This window comes from Camelus ferus, chromosome 6, assembly GCF_009834535.1.
Source record: "Camelus ferus isolate YT-003-E chromosome 6, BCGSAC_Cfer_1.0, whole genome shotgun sequence".
NCBI classification, from domain to species: Eukaryota; Metazoa; Chordata; class Mammalia; order Artiodactyla; family Camelidae; genus Camelus; species Camelus ferus.
In genome coordinates this window covers 92,254,722-92,269,652 of record NC_045701.1, presented here as the reverse complement: position 1 = coordinate 92,269,652, position 14,931 = coordinate 92,254,722, and the positions used below count along the sequence as shown (strand labels likewise).

Below are 14,931 nucleotides of genomic sequence, written 5' to 3'. Positions count from 1 at the left end.
GGGGTCCCAGGGTGCTGGGAGAACCCCGCACTTGAGGCCTGGGGGCCTGGCCAGGGAGCATGATCAGAGGAGGCAATGGGCAGGGAAGGCTGGGTCAGCCTGGGTGCCCAGCTAGCGGGCCTGGGCGTCAGAGGCCCTGAGGGGCTGGGCAGCCATGTGCCTTCATGTCCTGGGGGCACAGCAGAGCAGGGGGTGGGGGGGTGCCTGGTCCTACTGAGAGAAAGTTCTCCTTCCCCGTTGCCTGGCGCCTGGAATGTCCATTGTGTGGGTGGCTTAGCAACAGGCCTCTGTCGCCCCCGCCCCCAAGCCAGCCACCCGCATTCCTCCGCAGGGCCCTCGCCTCCACGGCCTGGCCTTGCTCACCCGAGTGTGTTCAGAGGCTCAGAGGCTCAGATCCTTCGCGTCCGGCCTGTCCAGCGGCCTGGATGACTGAGCCGTGGGCCCGCTGCCAGCCCTGCTGGAAAGAAGCCCGTGTTCAGACCTCACCTCATCCCCAGGTTCACGCCGCAGTTTAGACTCACTTTCTCGGCAAACGTGTCGGTAGTGACAGAAGCAGCCGAGTGGCTGGCTGGGGCGGGCAGGTGGACAGACCAGGAAGGGGCTGGAGGGTCCGGGGCTCCTGGAGCCGGACCCTTAAATAGGCCGATCCACCGTCTGTCAATTACACTGCCTTAGGATGGATTCCTGAGCCACTCTCTGGGGGCGTGGGATAAGCTCAGGCTTGAGGAGGGTACAGGACAGTGGGGACGGTGTGGAAAGGGGAGGTAGGGTGGTCATTGGGAGCTGGAGAGGCCAGAAGGGGGCTGCCACCTAGACCTGGGGCCACAGCCCCTTGGTGGCGAGAGTGAAGGGACTGGCAGCCCTGGCCCTGACTCCTCTCCAGCCCTCCAGTGCTGTGGGCTGCTCCTGAGGCCCATCCTCCGCCATAGCGAAGTGGCTCCTGGGTCTGTGGTCCCCAGGTCCACGCTGCGAGGAGTGAAGAATGGATGGCTAACTGCTGCCCCTGCTGGGGACCAGCCACCTGTGTCTCTCACCTGCCCTACAGCACCCCCAATGCTGGAGACTGGGAGAGACACATGGCGGGGGTCAATGTTGCGGAGACTGGTGGTCCTGGGAGGGGGAACTGGGACAAGTGACCCTGGGGTATGTATCTGCTGGCTTCTCCCCACTGCTAAGGAGCCTGGGGCAATAAATGGTTAAGTGGTCTGGACATTGCTTGTTTAAAAAGTTTTTTTTTTTTTTAATGGAAAATGTCAAAGAAATGCAAAAACAGAGACAATCACAAGGGATTCCAAGTCCCAGGTTTCACCCCTGCTCCCCCACCCCAGGTTATTTTGAGGCAGGTCACAGCCACCCTACCATTTCACAGTGTCATTAGCGTGTCCAAAAATTTCATTCTTTTTTTCTTCCCCATCATTCTTAAACCCATGAAACATCCACTCTGGCTTCAAATGTTCCAATTTTCTCGTCTTGTAAAATAAAACATTTGGTTTGTTCCAGTCAGAACCAAAAGAGGTCCCCACATGGCGTTCCCTACTGCTCTCACTCTGGGAGCCCCGGCCTTTGCCAGATGAAGCCCCTGGGAGACACAGAAACCCCAGGTGGGTCTGAGGACACGGCAGAAACACTCCAAACAAACGGAGGCAAAACTGAACTCTGACTGACAGCAGCACAGCCTCGAAAGAGCAAGGTTGATGGTGCTGGAAGCTTCCATAGCAGGACATGCCACTTAAGTTAATCAAGGTGTTCTGTCTGTTTTAAGAAATAAAAGAAAGGAGAGGACAGTTTGAGAGAGTCCAATTCCTCTGGCAGTGATTGCTAAGCCCTCCACCCCCAGAGCTCCAGATGTAGTAGGTCTGGAGTGGGGCTGGGAATTTGCACTTCCACCCAGGTCCCAGGTGATGCCGAGAAAACTGGTCCAGGGACCGCATCAGGAGAGCCTCAGCTCCACAGATGTTTCATGAACGTTTCCGTGGCCAAAGTTTGGGAATGGTTCTGCCACCCGAAACGTGAGAGCTGCCCTGTGGGTTTGTAAAGATTAAAAAACCAAAAACAGTGTCTGGCATGCCCATCGTAGAAAGATCTATCTATCTGGGTAAGAGGTACTTACTAAATCATTACAAAGATGAGTTTGGCATCCTAGTGTACCACGTAGTGATAGAATGCCCAGGTGACAACATGAACATGGGCTCTGAGGACCTGTGACATCACCCCCCCTCAGTTCTCTTAAGGCCACTCTAAGGGGAGGAGAGTGAGACATCAGGGAAGTAAATTTGGCTCTGAGTTTCCTGGTGGCTGAGGCAAAAAGGGAACAAAGATTAGCCAAACTACTGCTTCTCAAACTTTCAGACTGATTGAATCACCCGGGGAATTGGTCTAACACACCTGATTAGGAGTTCTGAGTGGGGCCTGAAAGTCTTAACAAGGGCCACCTGGAGATGTAGGTGCTGCTGCCCCTGGACCACATTTTGAGTACTGTTCAGGGCCCCTGGGATGAAGAGCATGCAGGAGAGCAGCTCTGTCACTCCAGGCACTGAGGGTGGCCCAGGAGAGAAGGGCCTGAGGCCACCCAGGTGCAGCAGCCCCAGGACCTCTGCCTCACAGCCAGGGTCACATCTGGGCACTTCAGTGGTCAGCCGAGAGGGTGGCCAGCAGAGATAGGACCAAAGCCCAGGCAGTGGGAGGAGGACACTGGGCCTCCCAGGGGAGGACACGTCAGGATAGAGCTACCGAGACAGGAAGTCGGGGGTGAGGCTGAGCTTTTGGATCAAGCCAAAGAAAAGATCACTCAAGCAACTCCTGCCCCCCAGAATGCACACTGTGTTCAGACAGTGAGGGTCCTGGCCCCGTAACCTGTCCCCAGACACAGTGGTTCTGTCTGTCCACCTTAGGGCTCCTGGACCCAAGGACCCACTTGGCTGTGCAGGAAGGGGCCAGAGCCCAAGGAGGGACCCCAGGGCCGAGACTAAGAGAGTCTGCCTGTGCCAAGTGCTTGTGGCTGGCACACACAGAGGCTTTGTAGGAGTGCGGGGAGGACCGGGAGGCTTGGGGCCCAAGTGGGGAGGCGAGGGGCTGTTCAGGAGCAGGGCGTCAGGGCCTGAGGTCCTGGAGAGACCTGAGCCTCCTGAATCCTCGGAGAGGTGGGGCAGCCCACCCCCACCATCGCCTTTATCCAGGACAGGAGGAAGGGGCGCCCAGGAAGTGGGGGGGCAGGGAGAGGGCTCCACCCTTCCTGGCTGAGCCGGACCTGGGTCCCTCATGGTGCCACGAGTGCCTGGAGCTGTCTCACACCACCTGGCCCTGTGCGGGACTGACGGTGGGGGGGGGGCGCGGCAGGGGGGGCAGGAAGGATGGAAGTGGCTTGCCAGGTAGGGGAAAGGAACAGAGCAGGGACGGCAGAGGGAGCAGGGATGGATGAAGGGGCCAGCCACGAACAGCCTCCTCGCCCCGTCCCCATCCTCTTCGCTTCTAAAAATGTGCCCGCAGCCGGTCTGCCCCCCTCTTTGAAGGGACAGATGTCAGGGAAAAAGCTGATTATCGTCAAAGGCTGGAGGCTGTGACCGGAGCTCTTGGGGAGCGTGACCCAATTCGGAGCTATTCTGAGCCTGGTGGGAGCTGAGTTATTCCCTCCCGCCAACGCGGCTGCCTCGGAGGCAGCCTGACTTTGAAATGCCCTCATCCTGAGGCCAGGCACAGAGCCGTGCATGGGAGGGCGGGCCAGGCAGGAGGGGCCCCGCTGTCCCAACCCTGGAGGCCTGAGACCTCGCTGTGCCCCCTTGCCTGCGGTCCTGCAGCTCCTCCCCTAAAATCGCAGGGTCTCTCTCTCCACGCGGACCTGAGATTAGGCCACGTGACCTAAGGCTTGAAAAGCGCTCGCCCCAACTGCGCCTGAGCGCAGGACAGGATGCAAGAAGAGCACGGGTCCCAGGAGGAAGCGAGGAGCGGGGGCAGGGCTGAGCTTACATCAGCTCAGCCCCTACACAGGGACAGGCTTGGCTGAGGTCCACAGATCCCAAAGGCTGCTTTAAGCCCCAGAGTTTACTTTTTTGCTGGGGGGGGGGGGTATTTGTTATGCAGCATAACTGTGATGACAGTTAACTAATACATTTACTTCAAAAATTGTGGATGTCAGTTGAGTCCCATCTGCCTGTACATGGGCCAGTGTTGTCACAGTTCATTATACAACCAATAAGCACACTGAATGGATGACCTGGATTTTCCAGAAAAGTCTCAATGTCAAATCTTCAGATAAACTATTCAAAGTGCCACAAAGTGCAGAGGACAGTTCTCAAGACAGACCCAGAAGTGGCCCCTCAATCCTGGCCTTGAAATCTGAAACAAAGACCAGAGGTCTTCGTGGTGGCAGCTCCCATCTCCCACTAGTGACAATAATCATTGGGACATTCCGTGGATACCAACTGTCTAAACAATGACGTGATACTTAATCTCACTGCAGCTCCCCCCGCCCCCCAAGGCAGGCACTGTGTTCATCCCTGCACGAGGGATTGACTTGTCACCATGGAGCCAGAGGGAAGATGTGACCCGGGCAGGCTCAGCGCCTGGGCCCTTAAGTGAATCCTCCCTGAAGGCAGAGCGGGGTCTGGCCACCTCTCTGAGGATAGGCTGCCCTGCAGGACCGAGTCCAAATTCCTTGTCCCTCTGTGACTGCAGGGGCCTCCCAGTCTTGAACCCCACAGCACAGGGTCCAACCCGCTTTCCCTGCTTTGCTCTGGCCACGCACACCTCATCTTCCCTGTCTGCACCTGGCTCCCTCTGGGCCCTCAGTGCCAGGAGGCTGCTGGTGGGTGCTTGTCCCACATTTGCTGGGTGAGGGCACCCCCAGAGGCTGGTGACGAGGCCATCCTGAGACCTGGACCCCACCTGCACGCTCCCTCCTGGGGCGTCAGGAGCCAAGATCTCCAGGAGGGCTACCTTCTGGGAACCCTCTCACCTGAGGCCCTGATAGGAGGCAGGGACACCCCAGGCTGACCTGTCAGCCCAACCACCCCTGGGCAGAACAGCGCACTGGGTCCAGTGACTGGCTGGTACTTAGAGCAGCCTTGCAAACAGGCCAGGCAGTTACCAGCTCAGGAGGAGGTGGAGATGGCGCCCTCTGCATCCAATCACACTCCAGAGCAGCTGCTCCTCACCTCATTCTCCCGGGCCTGCGGGAAGCTGTCCCGCCTGGGCAGGCCTCCTGCTCACTTCCTCCCACTTCCAGCAGCCTTTCCAGGCCCTGCAGGACTATCACCTCTTCCAAGGAGTCTTCCATGACTACAGCAGAAATCTCGCCCCTGTGCAGTGGGCTGGGGTAGGGTAGGAGCTGCATTGCCCCCACTGGGCCAGGCTGGAGAGCAGGCATCCCCAGGGCACAGACAGAGAGAAGGGGGGGCGGGCAGCAGACAACAGGGGTGAGGGGCAGGCATGGGGAAGCCCTGTCCTCATGGGGCAGACCACCCTCCTTGTCACACTCTGCTAGACAGGGTACAGCCTCTGGGGGCCTGGCATCCCTCACACCACCCACTACCCATCCCCAAACCGGCCCTGGGCCTGCAGCCCACACCACCCCGGGCTGGGGACAGGGTGGAGTCCCTCTGAGGCAGGTGAGCGTGAGGCCAGGAGCAGCAAACACCAGGGCTGAGGAGGCCAGGCCAGGCCCCGGGGGCTTCCAGGAGGAGGTGTTGAGAGGCAGGACTCTAATTCCAGCCCCAGGGTGGGATCCTGGCCTAGGGCCCTCAGAGCAGATGCGGAGAGGCCACCTGTCTCTAAGGCTTGGACTTGGGAGTAGGGGCCTTGGCGGAGGCAGTCAGATGTGCCAGGTACTCAGGCCAGGCCTGGTGTAGGAATTTCCAAGGAAAAACGGAAGGCCAGGGGTGCATGTCTGGGGCTGGACAGGGAGTTTCCGGGTGAGTCTCTGTCCTGTGACCAGCCCCAAGCTACTGACTCGAGGAGGTGACTGTCACTGACCAGCTGATGGGCCACTCACTCACCATGGGCCCTGCCTTTCTGGGTATCAAGCTCTCCACCTGCAGAACTGGGGGACTGCTTGGCTTCTGCTCCTCTGCCTGCAGGGGCTCACAGGTGGGGGGCAGTCCTACGGGGGTGATCACCAGCATGGGATGTGTGGGAGCAGATGGTGGAGCAAGGTGCTCCTGACTGGGGGCAGGTGGTGGGAGAAGCTAAAACATTTGAGTGGGGCTTTGAAGGATGCACAGGAGTTCACTGCTGGCTCAGAGCCTGGTGGGACCCCAGGCTAAGGCTGAGCTGGGCCTGGCCAGCTATCTGGGGTGGGACAGATGCCCAGAGGCCTAGTGGAACCACAGGCTCACGTGCAGGGTTGGCAGCACAGCTGAGGGTGAGGGGGATGTCCATCCTTAAGAGTAGTTGGGTCTGTGCCAAGTGCAACTACAAGCAGGGACAGGGATCCAGGTCTCCTGACTCCTCACCTGGTAGCCCCCATTCCAGTCACCCATCCTCCAGTGGGCTGGGCTTTCCCACTGCCCTTCCAGCTCACACAGACCCAAGTGCAGGCCCCAGTGACTCACCCAGGGCCACAGCCTAGGAGGCCAGCCTAAGCCCCACCTGGAAAATGGACACAGTGGGACCTGCGGGGCGGGCCTGCACCCTATGCCAGACACCCCATGGGCCCTTCCTGAAGGCCAAGGAGAGTCCAGGCCCCTCCTCTGTCCCCCAGGCTAGACATTTTGTCAGAGGTCAGAACAGGTCCCTGAAGGTGACCCCTGGGGCAGGGCTGGTGGTTCCAGGGACCCTAGGGTCTTGCCCTGAGGCAGGAGGCGCCCCGGTCCTGTGATGCTGCCACCAGTCTGGTCTTGCAGGTCCACGTTCCATGGTGCCCCTTCCAAGAACCCCCAACCAAGAACCCCCAAAGCTTGAGTGGTGGCCTTGGGCCAGGACAGCAGGGCTGGGCGGTCCTTCTTGAGTTCTGGGCCCTCTAGGGAGCACAAGAGGAAACCCAGGTGTCCGACGGGGCTGTGGAGGGAGGGCCCCGGGCTCGGGGCGGTCACAGACACACACACAGGCGGGGATTCTTTCTCCTTCCCCCGCCCCACCCTTCCCAGGGACAAGTGGCCCTTTCTGCAGCTGGGTGGGGGTGGCCACACACTCACCCCTTTGTCCGCCATGTCCCAGGCCATTGTCCTGGAGTCCACAGCCCCTGTGGCGTCTGCCTTGGGAAAGGAAGGAGCAGGGGCCAGGAGGGTCACGTGCAGGGAGGGCCAGCCTGGACGTTGGTGTGGGGATTGGAGGTCCAGCCTCATGGGGCACCAGGGGGACCAGTCAGCACAGTGGGGCAGCAGTGTTTATTTCTCTGCCAAGCATGGTCAGGGGCCAGCCTCATGCCAGCAGAGTGCCCTGGGGCTCCCGCCTGCCATGGGAACACCCAGGCCTTTTGTACAATGCCAGCCACACACCAGAGCTGGAGACCAGGCCAAGCCAGGCCAGGCCAGGCCAGGCCAGGTCACCTGTGTGCTGGATACACCCCCTCACCCCTGTGACCCCAGGGCCCCTGAGGGAGGAGCATGGAGTAACTCCAACAGGCACTGGCTGACGGCCCGTAGCACATCCCCATCCGGCTCAGCTCTTCTGAGTGATGCTGTGTGTTCTCACTTCCCCACACAGCGGGGGCCCTGGCTGGGCCAGGGTCCAAGAAGACACCTCCAAGGGGCAGGAGAAGCAAGGCGGGAGGGGCTGCTCCCTGCCCCTTTGACAGGAGGGAACTGGAGACACTCCCACGTGGCCTGTGCAGTGCCCAATGGGGTGGGGTCAGGCCTGAGGCCACACAGCAGGGTCACCTCTCGCTAGGTGCCGAGTCTGCCCAGGGAGGCACTGAGCCAGGCCGCAGCCCTTGCCAGAGGGTGTCCCTGCCCACACCCCCGAGTCTTTGCTCCCCCACCCCCTTCCCCACAAAGGGCCACCAGGAAAGGGTCAGGCTGGCTGCCACCTGCAGCCTCGGGCCTCAATGTCTGGAGGAGCCTAAGGCAGTGGAAACTGCCTGTGGCTACAAATAGCAGCAGGACACTGAGGCCAGCAGGAGGCTGCCCTCCCCAGGGACCAGGGACTGGATGCGCCTCCACCAGGCAGTCCCCCTTCAGCCACCCAGGGGGCCCCCAAGCCCTGCCCCACCATCCGTCTGTTTCTAAACACAGGCCCTGGCAGGCGCCCGCTGCCCATATAAGGCAGCCTCTGGCCGAGCCTTGCTTCCCATCTGGCCTGCGGCGCTCCCAGCTTCCCGGAGCTCCTGGTGGCGGCTCACTAGCCCGGGGTCTTTGTGGCGAAGGTCAGGTAGCCCGTGTGGCCCACGGCCTCCTTCATGGGCGTGCCGCTGCGGAAGGGGCCGGCGTCCGCACCCGGGCTGGCCCCCAGGTCGGGCGCAGGCAGGCTGATGGTGCGCACGTTGTAGACCTGGGGCAGCACCTCCAGGGTGCTCAGCTCCGAGAAGCCACAGGCCGCCAGCGCCTGGCACGTGCGCTGCACCTGCTCGATGCACGGCGAGAAGGAGCAGAAGCGCCCACCTGAGAGGAGCAGGATGCGGAGGTCAGAGGGCTGGTGGCCGAAGGACCCCCATGACCTGGCCTGCCCGGTGGCCCAGTGTCTGTGGGCTGGATGGCAGAGCAGAGGCAATGCACCCCTGGCCTTTCAGGAATAGGTGCGGGTAGAGAAACCCCATGTGAGAGCCCTGGGGTCTGAGGCTGGCCAAGCCCTTGGGCCGTGAAGAGCTGAGGCCTCAGAGAAGGGCCAGGCAGGGCCCTGGGGCAGGAGCTCTCCTGGAGCCCCGTGGAAGGGGCCGCCTGAACCAGGCCCTCTCACGTCCCAGCACTGGGCAAGCCCGACTAACCTGATCCCACTAGGCCTCTGGTGGGCGCCGCCACCCCCTATTTCCCCAAGGCAGCCAAGGGTTGGGGCCAGGGCGGAGCCTGGGCTTGGCAGCTGCCACAGCACTGGACCCAGAACAGCCCCAGTCAGACAGAGCAGCACTGGGCGGGGGCTGCTGCTGTCACAGGAAATTAGAGGCTGTCGCCTGCTCCTGGGAACAGGAGGCGCCTACTCCAAGCTGAGCCCCACAGCCCAAGGATGACGGGGTGGAGGCGGCAGCCGGCAGCCTCTTCCTGCGGCCGCCCACCAGGGCCCGCCCACAGCATCCCTCAGCCTGGCTCAGGTCCCCTCCTGGCAGGGAGGGTGTGGGGAAGCCAGGGTGGGGGAAAGGATGTGGCCCAGGCAAGGACTGGAAGGCCCCTGAGGCCTGGTCAGCTCAGCCACGCCGGGACAGACCCCCAGCTGCTCTGCTGGGAGGCCTGGGCCTGGAGGTGGATCCTACAGCTGATGTCAACCCAGAGGACACAGTATCACCCCTAAGAAGGGACCCAACCCCTGTGCACACTGCTGAGGATACAGGCCCCGCTGGGCAGGATCCGAGCCTACTGGCTGGCTAGAGGTCTAGAGAGCCCAGGGACTGCACTTGCTGGGGTCAGGCTCACACAGCAGGCAGGGGAGCCCTGTAGCCCACAAGCAGATTCAGGGAAAAGACCCAGAGAACGGGGCTTAGTGGGATGGAGGAGTCAGGACACCAGAAGGCATGGCTGCTCCAGGCCAGCCTCCAGGAAGGAGTCTCAGCAGGAGGGAGGCCCAGGGCAGTGACTAACTGGGCTCAGCCAAGGCTGGGCCACCAGTTCTGGCCGCCTGGGCCTGGGCCTAGGCCTGCTGGTGTTCCTGCAGCGGGGAGGACCTGCAGGTATCCAGGGGCAAAGCTGGAGGGCTGCCCCTCTCCCCAGCCCCAGGTCCCCTCAGCAGAAATCAGGTACCCAGGAGTCCAGGGCAGGGGACCCACGGGCCACTGCCTTGCTGGGCCTCAGCATCTGCCCTTAAGAGGGGCAGTCCTTCCCAGGGCAGCCCTGCGCCTGCCTCCCCTGACCTCCCGTGCTGCGCCGCTCCACTGGGAGGAGGGAAGGGGCCTGGTTGCCCGAACAGGCTCCTTCTCCAGAAAAGGGAAAAACCCAGCGCCTCCCTGGCTCTGAGCCGACCTTCCCGCCTCCGCACCCAGCATCTTCCCTAAAAGGGGCACGTTCGCCTGGCCTGCAGCTGGTGGGGAAGGGAGACTCTGCAGGGATCAGCCGGAGTCAGGGGCTGACCTCTGATCTCCAGCATGCCCTGTGGTGCAGGCCCCGCCTCTCACTCAGGCTGGGCTGCCACATTCCCCAGGGACCTCAGACATCTCCCACCTCAGGGTGAGAGCAGGGCCAGGCCAGGAACAGGGGCCCAGTTGGAGCCCCATTCTCCCCAGTTCTGATTTCTTCTCTAACCTTCACCCTTCACTGGGTGACCTCCCCACGACTCCCCCGGCTGCCCTGACCCACCCCTACCTCAGGCCAAACGGCGCCAGGGCCTGGCCACAGCCACAGCCACAGCCACCGCCACCGTGGGGCTGGGTGGTTTCTGACTTCTGGGCTTTAAACAACCTAGAACTGGAGGAGTGGGGAGGGGAGAGAAGGGGTAGCCCAGGACTCGGCCCCCACCAGGGCCATACCCCTCCCAGAACCCCTGGCGCACCTTCGACCTTGAGGGCGTCCCAGGCATGGCCCACGGCCTCCCAAGGTGAGGGGATGTCTAGGAAGACGGCGTCTGCCACATGGCTCACGCCGAAGCCACTGCGGCACACATCCTGGTTGCGCACGGTCACCCATCGGCCCACGCGGTGCTCCTGGAACTCCTCCCGCGCCTTCTCCGCCCGCTGCTGGTGGAACTCCACCGTGTGCAGGTGGCCCGTGGGCGCAATGGTGCGAATGATGGCGTGGGACACGGAGCCGCTGCCGGTACCTGGCAGGACAGGATGGGTGTCAGGCAGGACTGCTGGGGCCATCAAGGAAACTACCCTATCCTCACCCCAGAGAGACCCTCAAAGGGCCCTCGAGGTCAGCCGGCCCCAGGTTACCAGTGGGACAAAGAAGCTTGGAACTGTCCCTATCACCCTCCAAGTGGTGGCCAGGCCCCAGCTCCCCGATGGACTCAGGTCAGTCCGTCTCCCAGTCCCGCAGTCTGCTCTCACCACACGAGTGCAGCTCTGCCCTCATCTTGCACTGTGACAGATGACACGGTGACCAAGGTGGCCCCCACATCGTCTCCCAGTTTGCCTCCAGCTTCACGGGCCACCCCTCTGCCTGCCTCCTTCTCCTGCCATGCCAGGCAGGCCTGTGTCCCCCCGTTCAGCCCCCGTGACCCCTCTTTGCTTCATGGCTCCAGGTGCCAGGCTCGAGGAAGACTCCCCAGCGACCACTGCATGCCTGCCACCACCCCCAAACACCCAAACAGCGCCCAGCATCTACAAGCGCAGAGCTGGAGCTGATCCGACCCTAACCCCCTCCTGCCAAGCCTCCCTGACCCAGTCAGTGACACCACTGCTCAGCCAGACACCCTGGGGGCCCCTCGCCTCCCCCTGCCCACCTCCCACACATCTGACCCACCAGCAAGTGCTGCACCTCTTCCCACGTCTCTCCAGGAGCCACTCCTTCTCCTCACCCGCCCCCACACCCACATGGGCGCCCCCTCCCGGCCCTCTGCCACAGCCCCTGACTGGCTGCCTACAGTCCTGTCTCAGCACAGCTGTGGAATTCTCTCCACCCGTAGCCAGACCACGCCTCTTCCCTTTCCACGCAGGGCAGAGTCAGACTCCTCATGACCTTCCAGCTGCGCCCATTTCCCCCTGACCTCATTCCTGCTCCAGCCACCCTGGCCTCCTCGCTGTTCCCTCAAGCAGGGTTTCTGCAAGGCTCTCCTTTGGGGGGACCCTCCCCCTTGGCTCTTGGTAGGGACCTCCTTCCCATCATTTTCAACTCCATGCCCTCTCTTCAAAGAGGCCTTCCCTGACCCCCTTGCTGGAGGGGCCCCTCTCTGAGTCACCCTCAAAGACACAGCCCTGTTTTTCAAGCCCCCAGCAATCAACAACACTGGAACGGTCCCACTGGGCTTCCTGTCTGTCCCCTTTTAGGAGCAGCAGCCTGGCCTGTCTTGTCCTGGTTCTGCCCAAGGTGCCTAGCAGGGGAGCCCAGAAGCATGCTCACTGCCAAAGCTTTTTGGCCGAATGGAACGAGGCCCTGGCTACGGATGCACAGTGGCCACAGGAGATGAGCTGGCCCTGAATCCTGCTGTCCACCCCCAGGTCCCCTGGTGCTGAGCAGTCAGCCTCTGCCGAGCCCCCACCCACTCTCTTGACCACAGCCCAGGTTCTGCATCTGACTCTTCCCATCTTGAAGTGCTTGGCGGGGTAACATGAACCATCCAATTGTCCACCCAGAGAAACTGAGGCCCAGAGAGGGATGAGATGCCCTGAAGCCCTCTGAAAGTTGGCAGCAGTGCGGTTGGGAACTCTTGGAGCCCAGATGCCCAGCTCAGGAGGAACACGCTGGAAATCTGTGCACATTTGGGCTTAAACTGTTGTTAGGTAGGCTGCATGCTTCAACCCCCAACACCTGTGTGTATCTGTGTGTGCATGTGAGCGTGCATGTGTGTGAAAGGGCTGGGAATGGCTGACCTTCAGGCACTTCCATCTGCACCACAGGCCCTGGGCTCAGTGACAATGGTGCTGGCCTGGGTTGAGCACAGGGCAGGCTCCTCACCTACAATGAAGCACCTGGGAGCGGCCCTGGCCTCCATCCAGGAAGGGGCAACTCTTAGCCCTGTGCCTGGGGCTCCCATTCTCAGCAGTCAGGGACTGCTAGGCGACTCACCCTCCACCAGAAGTCAGTACCGGGTTCGGGACTGGCAGTCAGCACCTTGGTTAGCGCCGAGCAGCACTTGCCCCCACCCCACCGAGACAGGTAGGACCTCCGTGGGCACCAGCTCCTCCAGAGGGCTATCCTTGGTCCAGTCCCAACTCTCACTCAGAGTACAGTACCAGCCTCCTTGCTTCTGCCCCTCCTTCCCCGCAATCAGTCCCCCAGAAAGATCCTGTTAAAATAGAAGCTGAATAGTCATGCCTGTGCTCAGGAAGGGCAGGCTGGGGGCTGTCTGGACACTGGGTCTGACTTCCACCTTCATGTCAATTTCTCAGAGTTAGAGGTGAGGCAGTCTGAAGAACTCACCGGACTCACAGACCACAGAGCCAGGCCGAAGCTCCAGCATCATGGTGAGCAGGGCAATGTCAGTGGAGTAGAGGATCTGGGTGCGGTGTGGCAGGTTCAGCGTCCAGAGCTCAGGGGTGGGGTGCAGCACATACACCCAGCCACCTCGGCCACAAGTCACCTTGGAGCCGAAGGGGCGGCCAATGAGGTCTACAGAGTGCCGCAGGACGCCGTGCCGGGTCTGTGTCTGTGCGCCACGCTGCACACGCACCGCCATCATTGCACCATGGCCCAGTGACAGGATGGCTGTGTCACCCTCTTTGATCAGCTCCTCGTATGCCACGAAGCTCATGGTGTTGCTGTCTGGCAGGTGCCAGGGACCTGGGAGGTGTGTGGACACGAATATATAAGGCGTCAGGAGGCAGGATGTGCACCTGGGGTCCAGGAAGAAGGCTGTGAGGCCCAGATCCTGAGCAGTGGGGGTTGAGCCCAACAGGTCTGCACCCTGGCCAGACATCTGAAGCCCTTCTTGGTCTGGTCTGGTCATGAGACAAAGGCCATCATCCCAAATCACAGATGGAGTCTGAGGCTGGGCAACGGCAGAGGAGGGGCTCAAGGACTCCCACAAAGTAAGAGCCTGACCCTCTCGTCACCCTTCTCCAGGAACCTGGCTCCCATTCTCCAGCTGTGAGAAGGGAGAGCGACCACATAGTGGGGAGCAGCAAACGGTTCGTGAGGTCACCCCCAAGCCAGGCTCAATTCCACAGAATCCTGTCTCCCCCATCTCCCCCACCGCGGGCTCCTGGGCAGACAAGTGGAAGGGGGATTCAAGAGATGTAACCGCTCCCAAGCAGAGGTTGGGGACGTGCAGCGAGCAGTAAACAGAAACACTGGCCTTGCATGTGCAGAGTCAGGGGGCAGGTCAGGCCAGGCTGGCACAGGGCTGAGGGCGACCACCGGAGGCTGCAGGAAGTGCAAGGCCCGCTAGAGGAGGCCTGAGCGCAGCGCCCGCCGGGGCGACCTCCCCCCTCGCACTGCCACGTGACGCCGCGGAGTCTCACCGGGTCTCACCGGTGACGCTCGCCGGGCTCCCACTCCGGGTGGCTCCGCACGTGGCTCCGCGCACCAGCTACAGCACTTCCGGCTCCGGCGCGGCGCGCGGCGCCCGCCGATGACGTCACAACACCGCCGTTCCCACACCGCGCGCGGACTCCTGGGACTCTCCCGCTGCCCATCCCGCCCTCGGAGCGGGCCTCCGGGTCGCGCCTCCAGGTCGGCTTTCCCCGGAAGCGAGTTCTTCAGTTTAAACAGTTCGTGCAAAAGACAAACTGAGAGTCCCGCTGTCCCGCCGCCCAGCTGCTGCGGTCCTTTCAGACGTTACCTACGGGCACGATTAATGAGTGCTGGGACCAGGGCAGGCCGCGTCCCTCAGCCTTTTGACCGTCCTGGGGTCCCCGGAACGGCCGCCCGCGGCTAGCTGCCCACTCCCCTACGAGGACACTGCCGTGGACATTCTGTCACTGCAAACCGCTCAAGGAACACCTCCGACTGGGCCCTCGGATGAATTCCAGAAAATGGAATCAGAGCGGAGGACCGTCCCAAAAGGCTTTGTCTGGGGTCAACCAGAGGAGCAGGAGGTGGTGGTCTGCAAGGGTCTGTAGAAGTGGCCTTACGCCCAGGCCGTGCTTCTTCTTGGCCTACCTCCCCTTAAGGGGCACGTTCCCCGTTGAGACAGCTGCTTCAAGGAAGGAGGTGTCCTGTGTCCCCTCCTGGAACCCAGGGTGCAGGGAGAGCTGGATGAATGAGGCCTACAGGGCCAGCGGCCTGAGCAGGGGACGGGGGTGGGGGCATCTGGAGGACT

At 61.8% G+C, this 14,931-nt stretch overlaps 1 protein-coding gene and 1 long non-coding RNA gene across 5 annotated transcripts; one reads left to right on the top strand and one right to left on the bottom strand.

Annotated features, from left to right (window-relative positions):
- Positions 1–1,219: 1,219 nt before the first annotated feature.
- On the bottom strand, positions 1,220–14,413 carry TRMT61A (tRNA methyltransferase 61A). 3 transcript variants are annotated; one of them, XM_032482787.1, is made up of 4 exons: positions 13,966–14,413; positions 13,092–13,451; positions 10,564–10,830; positions 1,220–8,531 (listed from the first exon to the last, which is right to left on the bottom strand). In XM_032482787.1, exons 1-4 carry the CDS (start codon positions 13,970–13,972, stop codon positions 8,272–8,274), a joined length of 894 nt encoding a protein of 297 aa, XP_032338678.1. In that variant the 5' UTR covers positions 13,973–14,413; the 3' UTR covers positions 1,220–8,271. The 3 variants fall into 3 exon arrangements, with proteins under 3 accessions (XP_032338678.1, XP_032338680.1, XP_032338679.1); XM_032482789.1 differs by having other exon boundaries at positions 7,301–8,531; positions 14,142–14,413; XM_032482788.1 differs by having other exon boundaries at positions 7,301–8,531; positions 14,132–14,412.
- On the top strand, positions 8,419–13,197 carry LOC116664419. 2 transcript variants are annotated; one of them, XR_004320965.1, is made up of 3 exons: positions 8,419–8,553; positions 12,305–12,451; positions 13,061–13,197. It is a non-coding gene; the product is annotated as an uncharacterized LOC116664419 (long non-coding RNA). The 2 variants fall into 2 exon arrangements; XR_004320966.1 differs by having other exon boundaries at positions 8,421–8,553; positions 12,170–12,451.
- Positions 14,414–14,931: the final 518 nt, after the last annotated feature.

Coding starts and splice junctions, on each gene's coding strand:
- TRMT61A (XM_032482787.1), bottom strand. Junction 10,831..13,091: donor CTCTGTGGTCTGTGAGTCCG/GTGAGTTCTTCA, acceptor CTGTCCTGCCAG/GTACCGGCAGCGGCTCCGTG. Junction 8,532..10,563: donor GGACGCCCTCAAGGTCGAAG/GTGCGCCAGGGG, acceptor TGCTCCTCTCAG/GTGGGCGCTTCTGCTCCTTC.